General features: G+C 31.7%; 7 protein-coding genes across 11 annotated transcripts; 3 read left to right on the top strand and 4 right to left on the bottom strand.

Annotated features, from left to right (window-relative positions):
• Positions 1-92: 92 nt before the first annotated feature.
• On the bottom strand, positions 93-2,849 carry Ctps (CTP synthase). The gene is made up of 6 exons (XM_070635819.1): positions 2,494-2,849; positions 2,099-2,269; positions 1,825-1,997; positions 1,631-1,762; positions 1,345-1,559; positions 93-1,275 (listed from the first exon to the last, which is right to left on the bottom strand). The coding sequence occupies exons 1-6, from the start codon at positions 2,774-2,776 to the stop codon at positions 270-272; spliced, it is 1,980 nt and encodes a 659-aa protein (XP_070491920.1). The 5' UTR covers positions 2,777-2,849; the 3' UTR covers positions 93-269.
• Positions 2,850-2,926: 77 nt separating this feature from the next.
• Den1 (Deneddylase 1) lies at positions 2,927-3,736 on the top strand. The gene is made up of 2 exons (XM_070636025.1): positions 2,927-3,136; positions 3,195-3,736. Exons 1-2 carry the CDS (start codon positions 2,977-2,979, stop codon positions 3,668-3,670), a joined length of 636 nt encoding a protein of 211 aa, XP_070492126.1. The 5' UTR covers positions 2,927-2,976; the 3' UTR covers positions 3,671-3,736.
• Positions 3,661-6,142, bottom strand: LOC139087264 (fatty-acid amide hydrolase 2-B-like). Its single transcript, XM_070636024.1, has 4 exons — positions 6,044-6,142; positions 5,217-5,445; positions 4,774-5,158; positions 3,661-4,711 (listed from the first exon to the last, which is right to left on the bottom strand). The coding sequence occupies exons 2-4, from the start codon at positions 5,439-5,441 to the stop codon at positions 3,741-3,743; spliced, it is 1,581 nt and encodes a 526-aa protein (XP_070492125.1). The 5' UTR covers positions 5,442-5,445; positions 6,044-6,142; the 3' UTR covers positions 3,661-3,740.
• A 143-nt stretch (positions 6,143-6,285) lies between these two features.
• On the bottom strand, positions 6,286-8,771 carry LOC139087114 (fatty-acid amide hydrolase 2-like). Of its 3 annotated transcripts, none has more exons than XM_070635823.1 (4): positions 8,660-8,771; positions 7,971-8,263; positions 7,529-7,913; positions 6,286-7,466 (listed from the first exon to the last, which is right to left on the bottom strand). In XM_070635823.1, the coding sequence occupies exons 2-4, from the start codon at positions 8,205-8,207 to the stop codon at positions 6,490-6,492; spliced, it is 1,599 nt and encodes a 532-aa protein (XP_070491924.1). In that variant the 5' UTR covers positions 8,208-8,263; positions 8,660-8,771; the 3' UTR covers positions 6,286-6,489. The 3 variants fall into 3 exon arrangements, with proteins under 3 accessions (XP_070491924.1, XP_070491922.1, XP_070491923.1); XM_070635821.1 differs by having other exon boundaries at positions 7,971-8,345; positions 8,660-8,763; XM_070635822.1 differs by lacking the exon at positions 8,660-8,771 and having other exon boundaries at positions 7,971-8,586.
• Positions 8,772-9,461: 690 nt separating this feature from the next.
• LOC139087204 (centrosomal protein of 104 kDa) lies at positions 9,462-13,230 on the top strand. 3 transcript variants are annotated; one of them, XM_070635953.1, is made up of 10 exons: positions 9,462-9,915; positions 9,979-10,038; positions 10,100-10,216; positions 10,330-11,088; positions 11,144-11,212; positions 11,282-11,408; positions 11,467-12,298; positions 12,357-12,604; positions 12,712-12,854; positions 12,926-13,230. In XM_070635953.1, the coding sequence occupies exons 1-10, from the start codon at positions 9,876-9,878 to the stop codon at positions 13,150-13,152; spliced, it is 2,622 nt and encodes an 873-aa protein (XP_070492054.1). In that variant the 5' UTR covers positions 9,462-9,875; the 3' UTR covers positions 13,153-13,230. The 3 variants fall into 3 exon arrangements, with proteins under 3 accessions (XP_070492054.1, XP_070492053.1, XP_070492055.1); XM_070635952.1 differs by having other exon boundaries at positions 11,144-11,224; XM_070635954.1 differs by lacking the exon at positions 12,712-12,854 and having other exon boundaries at positions 11,144-11,224; positions 12,926-13,050.
• Positions 13,231-13,354: 124 nt separating this feature from the next.
• Positions 13,355-15,280, top strand: LOC139087254 (ethanolaminephosphotransferase 1-like). The gene is made up of 6 exons (XM_070636010.1): positions 13,355-13,525; positions 13,622-13,690; positions 13,773-13,956; positions 14,031-14,250; positions 14,312-14,454; positions 14,518-15,280. Exons 1-6 carry the CDS (start codon positions 13,478-13,480, stop codon positions 15,003-15,005), a joined length of 1,152 nt encoding a protein of 383 aa, XP_070492111.1. The 5' UTR covers positions 13,355-13,477; the 3' UTR covers positions 15,006-15,280.
• A 1,114-nt stretch (positions 15,281-16,394) lies between these two features.
• LOC139087108 (uncharacterized) lies at positions 16,395-17,617 on the bottom strand. The gene has a single exon (XM_070635815.1). It carries the CDS (start codon positions 17,469-17,471, stop codon positions 16,455-16,457), a length of 1,017 nt encoding a protein of 338 aa, XP_070491916.1. The 5' UTR covers positions 17,472-17,617; the 3' UTR covers positions 16,395-16,454.
• Between the last annotated feature and the right edge of the window lie 105 nt (positions 17,618-17,722).

Genomic DNA, 17,722 nt, shown 5'->3' with positions numbered 1-17,722 from the left:
TTTTCATCATGGATCATTGAAGAGATAATTGCATTTATTGTTATTATGTTATGACAAGTAGTGATAATACACGCTTAGACTATAGATTTTTTTTTAAAAAAAGAGAGAATAACTTTATTTTGGATTTTCTAAATCGTTAGGCTTTACAGACTTAAACTATATGGATTTGAAACTTTTTGCTTTTGAAAAACAACAGGAAGAAGGATGAAAGTCAAAAATAATTTAAAAATATTATTTGAGATACTCATTTAAATGCTTTTCATTTGTCTTTACTTTTCCAACTCCTCAGCACTTGAGCTTTCATAAGATCCAATTGAACCAGTTGAACTACTTCCGTTAGCATGTCCATTAAGTTTTGGAGGCATTAAAAGAGTTGACTTTTTCATTGTATTTGCAAGTGCTGTCATAGTTTCTTCATCATCTGAGCTTGCATCACTCAATTGTTTTGGTGATAATCGACATCCTTGATTTAAGTAAACTTGCAATTTCCCAATTGATGCTAAAATTAATCCCAAGAAAGGTGGTGATGGTTTCAATGGACGGGATAAATATTCTGGATGATATTGTGTTGCAACGTAATATGGATGATTTTCCAATTCCATAATTTCCATTCTCTGCTGTTCTGAATCATGTCCTACAAATTTAAGTCCATTCTTTTCTAATTCGTCAATAAATTTAGGATTAACTTCATAACGATGACGATGTCTTTCGTCTACTGACTCAAAATTTCCATACAATTTTCTTATTGTACTATCGCCTTTAAATATAGTTGTTCTTCTTCCTAATCGCATGGTTCCTCCCATTTGACCTGGATGATGTTCAGGCATATCAATTACCAATGGATACTTTGTCTCCGGATCAACTTCCGTTGAATTAGCATTTTCTAGTTTCAAAACATTTCTAGCATATTCGATAACGGCTGCTTGTAATCCTAAACATATTCCTAAGAATGGCTTCTTCTTTTCACGAGCCCATTGACATGCTCGAATTTTACCTTCTATTCCTCGCTGTCCAAAACCGCCGGGAACTAAAACTCCATCACTTTTGCAAAGAAGCTGCCATGCCTCGTGATATAATACGGGATTATCGTGTTTCATTGCTCTTTCTAAGTTGCATGCCTCAATAAAAATTAAATTTAGTTTATAACCTGCTTGAATAGAAGCATGTTGAAGTGATTTCGATACTGATGCATAGCTGTCCTCTAAACGTGTATATTTTCCTACAAGTGCAATCGTTACTTCTCTTGTCAAATTATCAACCCTTCGAGCAAGATCTCTAAATAATTATAGAACAAAGCATTTCATGTTAATAATATTACAAAGATTTAATAAGATAACAATGTACCTCCAGCGACTAAGTGGTTTATCAGGACGACCAGCAGAAATATTAAGATGAAGACGTTCTGTTAAGAATTTCATAACTCCGCTGGATTCCATTAAAATTGGCACGTGATATATAGATGACAAGTCATGAATACAAATAACTTGATCTGGGCCAACATGACAAAAATTGCTTATCTTCTCCTTCACTTCTTGACCTATAGCTCGTTCAGATCGCACCTATGTAATTTAATTGTATTAATTCATATGAAATTTGAATTAGATACACACGAAAGTAAAACAATACATACAACAATCAAATCTGGTGACAATCCAAGACCTCTTAATTCTCTAACAGATGCTTGTGTTGGCTTTGTTTTAGGTTCACCTGTTGCTCGGGGCATCGGAACAAGCGATACATGAGCAACACAAAAATTTTCGCGCTAAAAATAGAAGTATATTCATTTTTATGTATCTAAATAGTTTTTATTTTGTGAGAAATTACCTTGACTCTGAATTGAAACTGTCTAAATGCCTCAACAAAGGGCATTCCCTCAATGTCTCCAATTGTTCCGCCTAATTCGACAATACATACTTCAGGCTTAACATTTCCTTTGACTGGCTGTTGAGCGACTCTTTCGACCCATTCCTGAATAGCATCCGTAATATGAGGAACGACTATATTTAAGGAAAACAAAAACAAAAGAAAAACTTAGTAATGCACAGATTGTGATTCACGAAAAGGAAACAACAAAATATATCTTCATTTTGTTACAAACCTTGAACCGTTTTTCCTAAGTATTGACCTTCACGCTCTTTTTCAATAACTTGTTTATAGATTTTTCCTGTTGTTATGTTATTGTCTCTATGCAATGTTACATCCAAGAATCTTTCATAATTGCCCAAATCTAAATCAACTTCTCCTCCATCGTCCAAAACGTAAACTTCACCTATAATAAACAATATTCATCAGAAAATGTTAGGATATATACAGATATAACGTATATGTCAAGTTCTTGAAACTATATTGTATAAAAATAACCTAAACGATTTTTTGCGCATTTACTCAAAACTTTCGCTTAGGTCGCATTCATTTGTGAATTATGCATTCTTGGAATATCATACTGTCCACACGTGTTACTTAAAACCTTTCTAATCTTCAAATTTCACTTACCATGTTCATATGGCGAGAAAGTTCCTGCGTCAATGTTAATATATGGATCTATTTTTAAGGATGTCACTGATATTCCACTACAATTTAACAATGTTCCAAATGAACTGGCTATAACTCCTTTTCCAACCCCAGAAATTACTCCACCAGTTACTAAAATATACTTCATTTTGCTCTCTGAATTTTTATTATTAAACATTTTGCTTGAAACAGAAAAAGAACGAACACAATTTCTATAATTTCTAATGCCAATTAATGAATAGCTACTAAATTTACTTAATATCATAAACACTATTCTTGATTTTTTCTTTAATTCTCAATTTTTAATGATTAAGCTATGCACGTTGTTACTATATGAAATTTCTTTGTTGTTGTATTTACAAAAACATTGTGATTGATTTCGAAAAAATCCCCTTTATCGAAAATTCGAGTTGATGTTCCCCTAATTGTTTTGTATTTTTGTTTTGTTTTTATTAAATTCCTAAAATGGATAAATTAATTATCTCCTATCATGACAGCTGTCTATATAAGTCTGATATAGAAATTCTCAATTCAGAGACTGAGTGGCTGAATGACAGAATCATCTCATTCTATTTAGATTATCTTCAGCATGAAATTTATGAAAGCAAAGAAATTCTATTTTTGGGTAAGAATAAACAGCTGTTTGATAAATGAAAAACAAAACTAATTTATTTAATAAATAGGTAGCGAAGTGACACAAGCTATAAAGATGATGGGAAATCCGGAAGAAATTAATGCTGTCATATTGGATCCACTGAATGTTAAAGAAAAAAACTTTTTAATTTTCCCGATAAATGATAACTCTAAGGATCAAGTTGGTGGAAGTCATTGGTCACTTTTAGTATATAGCAAGTCGGATAATACATTCTATCATTTTGATTCATCAGGAAGCAGTAATTATTATGTATGCTCAAAACTCGCAAAAATTATCAAATCATGTCTTAAGCTGTCAAATGAAAAAATTGTACAAGTTGAATGTCTCCAACAAAATAATAGTTATGATTGTGGAATCTATGTACTGTGTCATGCTGATTCTGTTTGCAAAGCAATCATGAAATCAAACACATTGAAGGATATTAAAAAAATTAGCTACAAAACTGTGTTATCAAAAAGATCAGAATTACTGGAAATCATTAAAAGCATTGAAGATACGAAATAATTCAATATTTATTTAATTCGAATCATTAATTAATAAAATAATAAAAAGGCACAAAATACTCGTATATTTTTTATGGATTGGGATTAACCCAACCGCCAAATGCCTTTTCTAATTCACATGCAACTGCAAGGCACAAACGATCATTATTGTAATTTGAAACAACTTGAATACCAACTGGAACTCCTTCACGACCTAATCCCAAAGGAATGTTACAACTCGGCATACCCAATAAATTGATGAGTGATGTGTATGTAAAATTCAGTGGTCTTAACAATGTTTCAGTATGATATGTAGCAACAGTAGCATGTGATGGATAAAGGAAAATTCCATCATCTTTTAGGATATCCTGGAAATCTTTAATGGTTTTGTCGCGTTCTTCTTGAAGATATTTATGTTCAGGTGTGTCTGGTTGGACACCAAATTCTGCCTTTAAAGCAGTTAACAATACTGCTAATGTATGATTAGACTTTCCAAAAATCTTTTTAACTAGCTCTAAATACACATTGATCTTTTGGTTCGGATTTGGTGAAATTTGTTGTGCTAGAGGAACACTTCCTTTACAAGCCATATTTGCAAGCCACATTGGAATATTGTTTTTCGTACGAGAAATATTTGTTCTTGTTACTTCCAAATTCAAATCATTCTTGAAGTATTCAACAACTTTCATGAGAGCAATTTGGATATCCTTATCAACTGGTGTGACAAAATTTCCGCCAAGATCATTCTCCTGATAGTAAACTTTTATTTTCCTAATATCAACCGGCTCATCCAATTTCAACAATGCTACTTTTTCCTCTCTAGCTAACAATTTCAGCATAGGTTTAAGATCACATGCATAACGACACATTGGTCCAATACCCAACATGTGTTCTTCTTCTGCATTATGAACGGATGGATGCTGTCCTTCGTTTGAAACAATGGATCTTGATGTTTTATGTCCAAAAATACCGTTGAAAAATGCAGGCATGCGAATACTTCCACCGATGTCACTTCCAATTCCAAATGGTGATCCAGCAGCTGCTTGAATTGCTCCTTCACCACCTTTATAGAAATAATAAATTAATTAATTTGTTATATGTAGATAAATAACATTAATAAATCACCTGATGAACCGCCGCAAATTCGGAATGTATCATAAGGATTTGAAGTTCTTCCAAAAATCTCGTTATTACTTTCAAACCACATGCACAGTTCAGGAACGTTAGTTAAACAATAAAAAATTGCTCCAGCTTTTTTCATATTTGCAACAACGGGAGCATCCTTATCAGCTACGACATTTTTCCTATGAACACATCCAGCAGTATTGATCATTCCTTTAACTTGAATTGAATCTTTGGTGCTTATTGGAACTCCCAAAAATGGCTTTTTCTGTTCCATTTCTTCTTCCGACATTACACCACTAGCAATGAATTTGTCAACTTCTTCAGCTTCCTTCAAAGCGTCTGAATATCTTTCATCCACAACACAATTGATTATTGGATTTATTTCCTATACAAATAATTTAGAGTCAAAGGAAAATAACACAAAATTTTTATCATCTAGTTACCTTAGCACGTTCGATGAATGCTGTCATGACCTCAACACTGGTGACTTCTTGTCTTCTGATTTTTTTTGCCAAAGATGTCGCAGATTCCAATAAAAGTGGATTATTTATGGGGGGCACTTTTGCCCCTCTGTCACCATAAACAAAGTTCTTGTATACATATCTTCCAATAAATACAATGATTTGATGGATTGTATTTAAAATTGTCAAAATCAAAGCCGATGCCATCTTCCTACATAGAAATAGTTTAAGTAATTGATAATTTAACTAAAGTTCAAGTCACAGAAAAAAGAAAATATAATCTACACTAAAATGATGCGTTCATCAGAGACTCAATTTGGAAACAACTAGATAAAAATGTATGGACTTTAATCATGCACGCGACTGATTATTTTCGAAAATCTTGATCTGATAACGATTGTGATTAGATTACGTTGGAAGTTAAATTATTATTCATTTCTTTCTTGTATTTATTCCTTATTTTCCCATAGTGACTAATGTATTTTTCTTCTGTATATTTTTATCAGTATTTTTTATCAATATCACTGTTTACAATGTATAATTAATTTCGACCTTTAAATTTGTCTATATCCACCTATCCCGGTATGTAATTGTTTTGAGTATACATTGTACATCCATAAAGTAACAAAAAAAGAGAAAGGAATTTAGCAATGAAATCTGGCCGGTTTTTTAATGCAGTTCAATTGTGTTAACGACTTGCATTTACAACAATATATTGGAATTAAAATAATCTCCAGAAACTTTTAATCAACTCAAAATATTAAATATGAATCACTTTTATATACCGGTATGGGAAAATTGATACTTACCTTAATCGAATTTTTACTTGCGTGCTTGCCGTTCAAACGCTGACTGAAAACTAGCGTGTGATAATAATAAACATCGTAATATAAAATAATTGATTTAAGTAAAACAGCTGCAATTTAAACATTGGAAATAAAAACATTCACGAAAACATTGATCAATAAATCTAATGTTTTGATGTTTTGTTGCACCGAATAATTAAATAATCTCTAATATTATTTGATGTAAAAGTTAATGTTTGCAGACATATTTTATTGTGTCAATAACGTCACTATAACAATCATACATCTAATTTCAGAGTAGTTAGTTTAATAAAGTAAGATTAATAGAAAATGTAAATCTATAAGTAGGTATAAAGTGTTTACAAAAGATTGTAGAAATAAACATCTCTAGACAAAAATATAACATAGAACAGCCTCAATCACCAAAAAAAAGACAAATTAGATCAAATTTATTTACTTTCAGGGGGATTTACCCAACCTCCGAATGCTTTTTCTAATTCACAAGCAACTGCTAGGCACAAACGATCATTATTATAATTAGACACGACTTGAATTCCGATTGGAACTCCTTCAGATCCTAGTCCTAAAGGAATGTTACAGCTTGGCATTCCTAACAAATTAATAAGTGCAGTATAACTGAAGTTCAAAGTACGTAGCACAGGTTCATTATGATAAGGAGCTACACATGGATGTGTTGGATATAGAAAAACTCCATCATCTTTAAGCATTTCTTTAAACTCTTCGATGATTTTGTCACGTTCACTGAGTAGATATTTATGCTTGACGCTTCCTGGCTCTACTGAAGTTGATTCAGTTATGCTCGTCATAATTCCAATAAATGTATGATTCGATTTTCCAAACATCCATTTAGCAAGTTCAACGAATCCGTTAATTTTACCATCAGGATCAGGTGCGACTTGTTCAGCAAATGATGGTGAATCCTTAGATATCATATTAGCAAACCACATTGCTGCTGTATTTTTGGTACGTGCAATTTCGACTCTATTGACTTCATTTTTCAAAGAATTCTTGAAATAATTGACAACTTTCTTTAAAGCATCCTGAATATCTTTGTCAACTGGAGATATCAAATAACCACCAAGATCATTTTCTTGATAAAACACTTTAATTTTCTTAACATCAACAGGTTCATCAAGTCTTAACAATTTTATATGTTCTTCGTTTGCTAATGCTTTCAACATTGGCTTTAAATCGCATGCGAATCGACACATTGGACCGGTACTTAGCATGTTGCGTTGTTCATCAGTAAATGGTGCAGGGAATTGTCGTTTATTACAAACAACTTCTCTTGAAGGTTTATGACCAAATACGCCATTGAAGAATGCAGGCATTCTTATACTTCCACCGATATCACTTCCGATTCCAAAAGGTGAAGCTCCGGCAGCTTGAATTGCACCTTCGCCGCCTATTAAAACAAATTACATAAGATTATATATCAGCATGTAAAAAGCAAATAATATTAACTACCTGATGAGCCTCCAACAATACGATAAATATCGTAAGGATTGTTTGTACGGCCATGAACAGTATTATTACTTTCATACCACATACACAATTCTGAGATATTTGTAAGGCAAAATGGAATTGCACCAGCTGCACGCATTCTTGCAATGACTGTAGAATCTTCTTCGGCTCTTACATTACGACGATGATATACACCTCCAGTATTAAGCAGATCTTTAACAGATATACAATCTTTGGTACTTATTGGAACTCCTAAAAATGGCTTCTTCTCTAACAGTTCTTGTTCTGACATTACACCACTAGCAATAAATTTGTCAACTTCTTCAGCTTCCTTCAATGCTTCAGCAAAACGTTCATCAACAACACAGTTGATGATCGGATTTACCTCCTATAAACAATTAAAGCATTCAGACTGTGTCGAATTAATTAATTAATAATTGCATACCTCAATACGTTCAATGAATGCTTGCAAAACTTCAACGCTTGTGATTTTTTTCGTTCTTATTTTCATCGCTAAAGTTGATGCCGGCTCCAACAGTAATAGGTTTTTAATGGGCGGAACACTTTGTCCCTTTTCTCCATAGATGACATTCTTAAATATAAATCGCAAAAATAATACTACGAATCTATGAATAATGTTGAGTATTGTCTTGAACAAAGGTCTCCGTTTGATCTCTGCCATATCTCTGTTTTTCTTCTTGTCAAATCGCTGATATTTGAATTGATTAGCCTGCTTTGCTACAATTTTTTTCAATTTTTGTTTAATATTAATATTGTCATTAACCATTTGGATATAAATTTGCTAACACTAAAAAAGGTGCTGAAATCATAAGTAAAATCAATATTTTAATCCCTTTTGTGCTTCATATCAATAAGGTATGAACTTTGTATACGCAATAATTTATTTTTTTCACCTTTGTACTTAGTAATTTAAGATGTCTACTATACGTGTACAAAATTATAATAAACTGCTTGAATTTTTTGAATGAGGTAATGAAATTTATAAATAACATAAAATCGATGATGTGCATAATTTATAAGCTAAAAGTGCAATTTCTTTAAATCCTTCAACTAACTACTTAATTATGCTAATATTCCATGAATCTTATAAAATACAATTACTCATTTACTTACTTGTTAACTTCGATTACTTAATTTCTCTCCGCAATCTGTTTTATATACCTAAACAAATATTCACTTTAGGTCATCGAAAAAATAATAATAACTACTAGAATAGGTAGAATCCCAATGCGTATATATTCACACCGTACCATAGAGAGTCTCACATATTTGAAAGCTTAACGGATAGAACAAGCTTCGCTTAACTTAGCTTTAAAATATTTATTTAAATTATAAAAAAACTTCTAATTTTTCAAAAATCATAGTTAACTTTGGTTTTAAAATTTTGTATGAAAGTGAATGTGTTTTGCTTTTAGTAGAAAGAATGGCTTTTTTATCTTTTCCAAAATCTAATCAGTTCTTCCTTGGATTGGAACTGATCGAATGACAAAAACTGGTTTTCCAATCTGAACAAACATAATAAATTCACAGGCGAATCCGGTGTGAACATATAAAAAATGATTTAATTGAAAGCTTTTCATGATTTTCGAAAAAGCTCAGAGAAAATACTGGAAAAGCTCAATTAATTTACTAACATAGAAATGCAACAAGTGAAAATGTAAATTCATGTCATGATGTAACTGAGTATACTGATGTGTATGTAGATAACTGTATTAAATTAGTTAGATAATTTTTCAATGATAAAATAAATTAACACTTTTTTAGTAAAATTTAAAAGCTATTGGGTTCAATGACATCTAAAGCTTAAATAAATATTTGTTAATTTGCAAAAATTCTTTCCACGAACGCATTAAAAAAAGATTAATTGCTTTTTAATGATTTGTCCGTTAAAATAAATTAGCACCGGCCACGTGGATGAGATTGCAAAAAATATGTATTCAATGTCAAATAATACCGCAAAATTACTGAAAAAATTGTAAACAAAAATTCTCTCTCAATTTTTACCATTTTACTCTCTGTTTTGATTCATCAACGTGCTCATCCACGTGAATTTTCTCTCAAATATTTCAAAAATTACTACAAAAAAAGTTTCATCAAAGCATGCGCAAATATTGTGAAAGTGAAAAAAATTTTCATTCAGAAAAAGCTCTGCAGTGTGAAAAAAAGGAAATATTTTAAGAAAATTTTTTAATCCATTTTAATGTCAAATACTTTAATAAATATTAGAAAATGTGATTTATTTAATAATTAACTAAAGTTTTTTGATCTTTTCAAATTTAAAAATTATGAAAATTAAGCAATTCTGATAGAATTTAAAAACGTGTGGAAAATGGCAAAGAAAATTCCATTTTCTTGTGTTTTTGCTTCAGGTATGTCTGTACATTTATCTTATCTCAGGTAATTCCTTAATAAATTCTATTCAATTAACATAGATGAAGATTTGCCAACGTATCCGGCCTCAGAATTAAATTCACATGGACCCCACATATTTGGTAAGAATCTTATATCCAATTGAAAATTGTCACTAAACAAATATTAAAATGGCATTTTTAGGGTGGCGTTCTAAGCCAGATCCAAGCTTAGACAAAAGTCCAAAAGAAATCGTCCTTAAATTTCATTATCCTGCCAAAATTTACAAGATCCAAGTATTAGCACATCAATATTTAATTCGTAAGTGAAAATTGAATGAAAGAAAGGAAAAATTTATCGATTTTCATGATGTTTTTCTTTTCTTTCTGCTCTTCTTCATCATCGTCCTTATCCTTTCTCTTATTTGTTGATAGCCGAAAGAATCGATTTATTTATAAATTATTCGTCGAAAAGTGCAACACCATCAAGTCAGACATTTGAATATATTGGATTTATTTCATTATCACAAGCATCAGAAAATTTTCAATCACGTGAACTTCAAAGTATTTCAATTCCAGAAAAAGTAGCAACTCATTTAAAATTACGTATGGGAGGTGCATATAGTAATAAACTGAATCCGCACAATCAGTTAGCATTATTAGCTGTTAATGTTTTGGGTGAAGAATGTCAAGCAAATGATCTAAATCATCTTAGGATTAAAAGTTCCTCTGATGAAAGCACTGAAATTGGATTATCATCAATAACTGATGATTTAAGTTATTGTATGTATGTAGAAGAGAGTATTGTTGATATTGTGAAGAAATTGGAACAGCTTAAACATCGAGCAGTTGAGGATGAAAGATTTGAGTATGCCAGAAAGTTAAAATTATGTATGAATTGTTTAAGAACAGTTGGCGAGAGACTAGGACGTTATGCACTATCAAAGAGATTATCGGTATTGAAGGAAGATTTCAATACAGCACGATTAAGGAAGGAACAAATGGAATTATACAAGAAGGTTGTTTTTGAGAAATTGGAAATCGATAAACTCTTTGAATCTGACGGCTTGTTAGTCGAAAATGACATATGTTCTGAAACATATGCAGCAAAGCCACAATTACCACCAGCACCGACACTTGTTGAAGTGGCAAAATATTTAGAAAACTTGAAGGCCAACGAGGCATCAAATGGAGGTACTTATTCTAAATTATAGAGGTGAAAACATTAGGATAAAATAATTTATTATAGATACAGCAGGAAAGTCAAGTACACAACAGGATAAGCTTCATGAAGTTCCACAATCTCCTCAATTTAGATGTAAATCAAATTGTAATATGTGTGACAAATTTTAAGTTTACTTCTATAATGAAACTGTCTATTTTCCAGGTGATCAAATAAGTAAGTCGTCTCCAAGAAGTTCCCCTAATACTGGTTCATTGAGACGAAGGAACAAAAGTGCACCTAGAAATACCAATTATGACCACGACGAACGAGAAATTCCTACATTAAGGCAGTAAGATAAGATATTTAAATACTTGATGTGTTCGTAATCCTTGACATGAAAATTTCAGCTCTCATACTAACGAATTTTTAAGGGAATGTCATCATCCAGAGCCTGAAACTCGTGGCCGGTCAAAATTAAATGATAGAGAAAAAAGACAAGCATCAATACCAATACTGGTTTTTGGAATCGACATTGTTGAGCTTTTTTATTCGAGACAATTTCAAGACCGTGAAGAAGCTTTATTGCAGCTTAGAGAAATACTAAAAAATCCAGAAAAACCTGAATTTGGATATAACAAAACAACAAGAGGTGCAACCATATTATTACATCGTGCCATAAGAGATGCTGTTTTTTCAGTTTTTAGTGCAGCAGCTGAGACAATAAGGTGTTTGTTTTGTGAATTTATTCCTGAAAAAGTGTCAAACTCAGAAGTGGCCAGATGTGTTGATAAATTATTGCCAGAATTGCTATCAAAGTCCGGTGATGCAAGTCCACGTGTTCATAACTTGGCTCAACATACAATTCTAGTCATAGCAACATGTAACGAAGTAAAAATACAACATTTGGTAGCACCATCTTTATCTAGGCCAGTAACAAATGGAACTCATCCACGATTGGCTTTATCAAGAATGCAAATGCTCGAACAACTAGTACTAAGTCAAGGAATAAATAACGAAAAACAAAGTGGATTGAGTCCAAGATTATTAAGCGAATGTGGTATACAAGGTATACAACATTCTCATGAGCCAGTCAGAAAAGTCGCAGAAAGAATTCTTTTAGCCGTCTATAAAGTTAATCCTCGCCTCATACGTAAACAGTTACCACCGGATGATGAAATTACAAGACGAAACTTATTGTACAGGCAGTTATTTGCAGAATTTGATAAGATTGATATGCAGGTATGGTGACTGATTTACTTTAAAATGATTTGATCTAATAATTTTAATTGCTTTTTAGCGGAAACGGGAAATCTTAGCAGAACAAAAAGTGAATACGATCGAATTTTCAATAAATGAGTGCTCATCTAGTGAAACGTCTGGTGAGACTTCTAGACCGAAATCTTCAAATGTCACTGAGTCAATTAAAATGCTAAGAATTAATGATCGTGCTAGTCCGATTCCGTTCAGAAGGAATAATCAGCAGCCTCAAATTTATAAAAGTAAGAGTGGTCAATCAATTAAAGACTTTGCAAAGCGTCAGGAAACGTAAGTGAAATTGCTCATGTACTACTGTTACTTAATAGATACCTAATATATATGATTTTTTATAATGTGTAATTTATCTTATCTTTATTATTTTTATGTTTATGTAGTTTTAAATGTACCTTTTGCGATACTATTGCATTCTCGAATCATGAGCTTGATTTTCACTATTGGAAAATATGTCCATATCTGACAAAATGTGAAAATTGTAAAGATATTGTGAAAATATCAGATTTCAATAATCATTTATTGAGTACGTTATATCACTTTTTATATCCTTCCAATAATGACATGTTGCTTTTTTATTTTCAATGCCATAAATAGGTGAGTGTGAAAGAACAAAAGATTTTGTAAAATGTGACGTCTGTCATGATGCAATACTAGTAAGAGAATTAGAACAACATAAAAAGGAGCCTCACTGTCGAGTTTTAACATCAGGAATAGCCAAATGTCCTCTATGTAGAGAAAACATCTATTTACCGGATGATGGAGGATATGAGAGGCACATTAGTATTGGATGTCCACAGCAAAAGCGCAAAATTATTAAATAATCTTTTTTAATTATCTATAACATTAAAATTGCCTTTTAAACAATTTTTAAATAAATTTTCAATTGGATGACTAACTAACCAGCAACATTGTTTTAATATGTTTATAACTATCCTTCGCAAGTTTAACGGCTTTTGAAAATTTAAACATATCCACTGTCGAATAAAAATTTAAATTAGTTCGAAAATAAAGGAATAATTTCGAACAAGTTTAGCGATGAAAAATCAGAAATGTGTGGATTAAATTAATTAAAAAATTTAAACATAAAATAGAATAGACGGGACTTATTTAGGAGATTATACTTAAACAAAGTAAAACTTTGACAAAATGCCGTATTTGACTGAAGAAATCCTCAAAGGATTTGACAACTATAAGGTATTGAGGATTTTTTTTTTCTTTATTTTCTATATCCTTTTTGAAATTTTGTATGATTGATTTAATAATGCTTCCAATTTTGTTTTCTTACATAAGTACTCGGCGAGAGATACAAGTCCACTGAGCATATACATCATGCATCCCTTTTGGAATTTTTTGGTTGAGGTAAATAGTTTTATTATCAGTTTTCTAGTTCCTTGAACTTTATTATCAATCTAAAACAATTAAAAATTTACAATGAATTCAGTTCTTTCCAAAATGGGTAGCACCAAATTTGATGACATTTGCCGGATTTTTGTTGACAGCGCTAAATTTCATCGTTCTATCATACTATGACTGGGACTTTTACGCTCAAACACATGATGAGCCTCGAATACCTCAATGGGTATGGCTGATGGCAGCTATTAATATATTTCTAGCTTATACATTAGGTAATAATGCATACATAACACAATATAACATTGATTATAATCATAATTCTATTTGCAATTAAAAATCAATACAGACGGAATCGATGGCAAACAAGCACGAAGAATAAACTTGAGCGGACCGCTAGGCGAATTTTTCGATCATGCATTAGATTCCTATACTGCATCTCTCATTCCTGTCTGCTTATATTCTGTATTTGGACGAGGAGCGAACTTTTCAGCAGAGCCGATGAGATTCTACTTTGTGATCCTTAATGTTACTATCAACTTCCATATTTCACACTGGGAAAAATACAAGTATGATCATTTTGATTCCTCATACTATCATCTTAATACTATTATTCTAATGATTTTGTAGCACTGGTGTCCTATATCTTCCTTGGGGGTATGATCTTGGAATGTGGGGAAGTACGCTCATGTACTTAGCAACTTACATTTTAGGACCAAACATATGGAAATACCACTTCACAGCAAGTGGATTGACTTGTGGACACTTTTTAGGTATTTAGAACAACTTTTTATTAATTTTAGCACAAGATTGATTGATAATTTTTTGTTTTCTAGAATTTGTTTTACATATCAGCGCACTATCAAATATTCCGATGGTTTTTTATAACCTTTACAGATCGTATGCTGATAAAACAGGCAAAATGCGTACGTTTGTCGAATGTGTGAGACCATTGATTCCACTATCATTATTTTTATTCATCATATTAATGTGGCTAAATTTCTCACCCACTGACATTATTAATAACCATACACGTGCCGTCTATCTTTTAACTGGTACAGTTCTCAGCAATATAAGTTGTCGTCTAATTGTTGCTCAAATGAGTAATACAAATTGTGAAACAATCAATTGGATTACACCATATTTGGCAGGAGCTTTTTGCGTATCACTTGTCATACCCAGACTCGAAAAAATTTTATTATACTCAATGCTGATTTTTTCAACTCTAAGTCACTGGCATTATGGCAAACATGTTGTTCATCAATTGTGTGAACATTTTAACAGAATCTGCTTTGGAGTTACAAAACGAACAGAAAAAGAATAGTCAAACCGAACAGAATCAATCTCATTTTATTACCAAAAATACATGAAAATCATCACCAAAAAATATCTCATTTGATTTACTGTGAGTTGTAAACTCAAATTTTCCTATAGTCAAAGACTTAAGACTAGCTTTATCATAATTATGTTGTTTCTTATTTTTTTTATAAACGGATATAGAACAAATTTTTGACATTCCACTAAATTATAATTATTTTTAAATCAATTAATGGAACTCAATACTGACGTAAATGATATTATTATGTTTATTACTAATAAGGAAAGGCTAAGCATTGGATTGAGAAAAATAATAAAGAATCATAAAAAGAAAAGAAATGTGTGATCGAGTTTACTTGTTTCTTGTCTTCTTTTACTTTCACAAGATATTCTCTCATGGGTTATAAGAAATAACCGTTATTCTGTTGTCAATGACGGACTCGAGAAAAATAAACTTTAAATCACACACAGTGTACTTTCAGGCCTCAAGAAAATACCATCTAAAAAATGTTTAAGCTCAAATTTTTCTTCATAATTTCAGTCATTTCGTGTACACTTTCAAGTCCAATAAGTAGCATATTATCAATTTACGAGGATCTTGATGACGATAATTATGATATAATTGTGGATCAACGCCAAAATGGAACACAAAATTTTAGAATCAAAGTTAGTGGAGTGAATATTGCCATACCAATTGATGAAGATCAAGGTTCTCAGTTTTCGGAGATTGAAATAGCAAGTCTATTAGGAATTCCATCATCAACGGAAGCACCAATAAGCATTGACATTGGCAACGATGACAAAAATGACTTTTCTGATTTTGCATCTCTCTTTGATCTCAAGAAGACTAAAACAGGACATAAGGAACTAAGTGATACTCAAAGTCGTACAAAGGACATTCCCACACATGGACAAATTATGGGCGATTCAAAGGACAGTGTTAAGACTCTCGTTAAGAATAGTGGAAAAAAGTACAAATTATTGGTCGGTGAAAAGTATGTAGTTCCAATTATTCAGTATTTAAAGAAGCACATTGAGAATATTGAATAATTTTAAAACTGTATTTATTGCAAAGTAATTAAATAATAAATATATTGGAAATGACATTTTTCAAACTGAATCATTTTTATCAAATACTTGTAACCTTTTTCCACAGAATCAAGTTCTTTAAAGTTTTTGGATCGTACCATTTAATGACATAAATATTTATGGCATTTTTAATTTCTTGATTCCATATTCATTTACTGTAAAAATACAAGAATTTATAAAGGAAAAATGTAAATGAGCTTATATGTACCGTTTCTGGTATAATAAGTATAGGCTCACTTTTCCAGGAACCATAAAGAAAGCATAACTGCATAAGCTACACAATCGTATTTAATGGATAAATTGGCACTTTTTAAGTGTATTATAAAATTTATTAGGTGATAGAAAAATATGCAAATACAGTAATAAATTATTCAGCTACTGCGACACAGATCTGATATGAATTTCTTCGCCTTCCTGGTCCGCAGTTTTCTGTAGCACCAAGAAGTATAAATTCTGATGTGCTGTCCATGGCTTGTTCTTTAATGAATTCTTCTGAATTCTCGTTATCTATGATAGAATTAATTATCTCACGGTCCTCTTCACTGTCGATGGGAATGTTCTCAACATCATTGTCACTTCCCACAAGATTATTTTCAATAGATCTCTTTGACTTGCTACTTTGTGGTGATTGGAAGACAATTGGTTTCTTAACTTTTAACACGGGTGATTTTGTAACGTGAGATTCTTCGCTTTGATGTGTAAATTCGACGACAGGCTGGCTATTTAAAGTACTTGATATATCAACTCTGTATGGTGCACGAGATTCTATGGATGGTTCATTTGTAGATGTACGCATATAATTATATTTGGAATAATCATCTTCATTATTGGCATTTACTTTTGTAACGTCTTCTTTCTTCTTCATGTCATTCATTATTGATTTCTGAGCTGATTTAAGTAGCAAATCTAACAATGATAATTGCGGATCTCTACCATTCGGAACAACAATCAAACTAACATCATTTAGTTCAAATTGAACATTTAATTTTCCATGTTGTTGCTGATTAAGATATATAATTTTGCGTCTTTGAGAAGACGAACCTGATTGAAATGATGGCAATGAACTTTCATGACTATTTTCGAAATTTTCTTCCGAATCTTCAGATTCTTCTTCATTAGTTTCTGTCTCTACTTTTGATGTTGTTGATGATTGAGGTGCTGGGACTTTTTCAGTTGGCACGATAATTTCTGTTTGAACTGCTTCGATTGGAGCTGTTTCTGTGGAAATTTCAGCTTCACTTTTAACTGTCGTCATCATCTGAGCATCATCATTATCTTCAATTTTCACTGTAGTTATGTCCTTATTATCAGAAACCGTCTCAGTTTCCTGTGACAATACAAATGGTACAAGCAACAGAACGTTTATTAAAATTATTATCTTCATGATTTTTTTATTGCTGCACAACACTTTAACTTCCAGAAAACAACTGACTGACTATAAAATGACTCGATGCTCAAACCCCGAGTCAAGAAGCATTCTAACTGTTTATTACGTCTCTCTATAAAATCAATTGATTTGTTTCATCATCTCTCTCATTGCATGCTTACTCATTTTCTCATCTTTTCATTAATTTTGATTGGACATAAATAAGTAAGCTCTCTTTCGCTTTTGCAAGTATACAAACTCTCAGTTAA

This window comes from Chironomus tepperi, unplaced genomic scaffold (genome assembly GCF_022539635.2).
Source record: "Chironomus tepperi strain 1889 unplaced genomic scaffold, CSIRO-AGI_Ctep_v1 contig_100, whole genome shotgun sequence".
In the NCBI taxonomy this organism is placed as follows: Eukaryota; Metazoa; Arthropoda; class Insecta; order Diptera; family Chironomidae; genus Chironomus; species Chironomus tepperi.
Note: the sequence above shows the minus strand (reverse complement) of the source record. Positions and strands in the feature narration are given on the sequence as shown.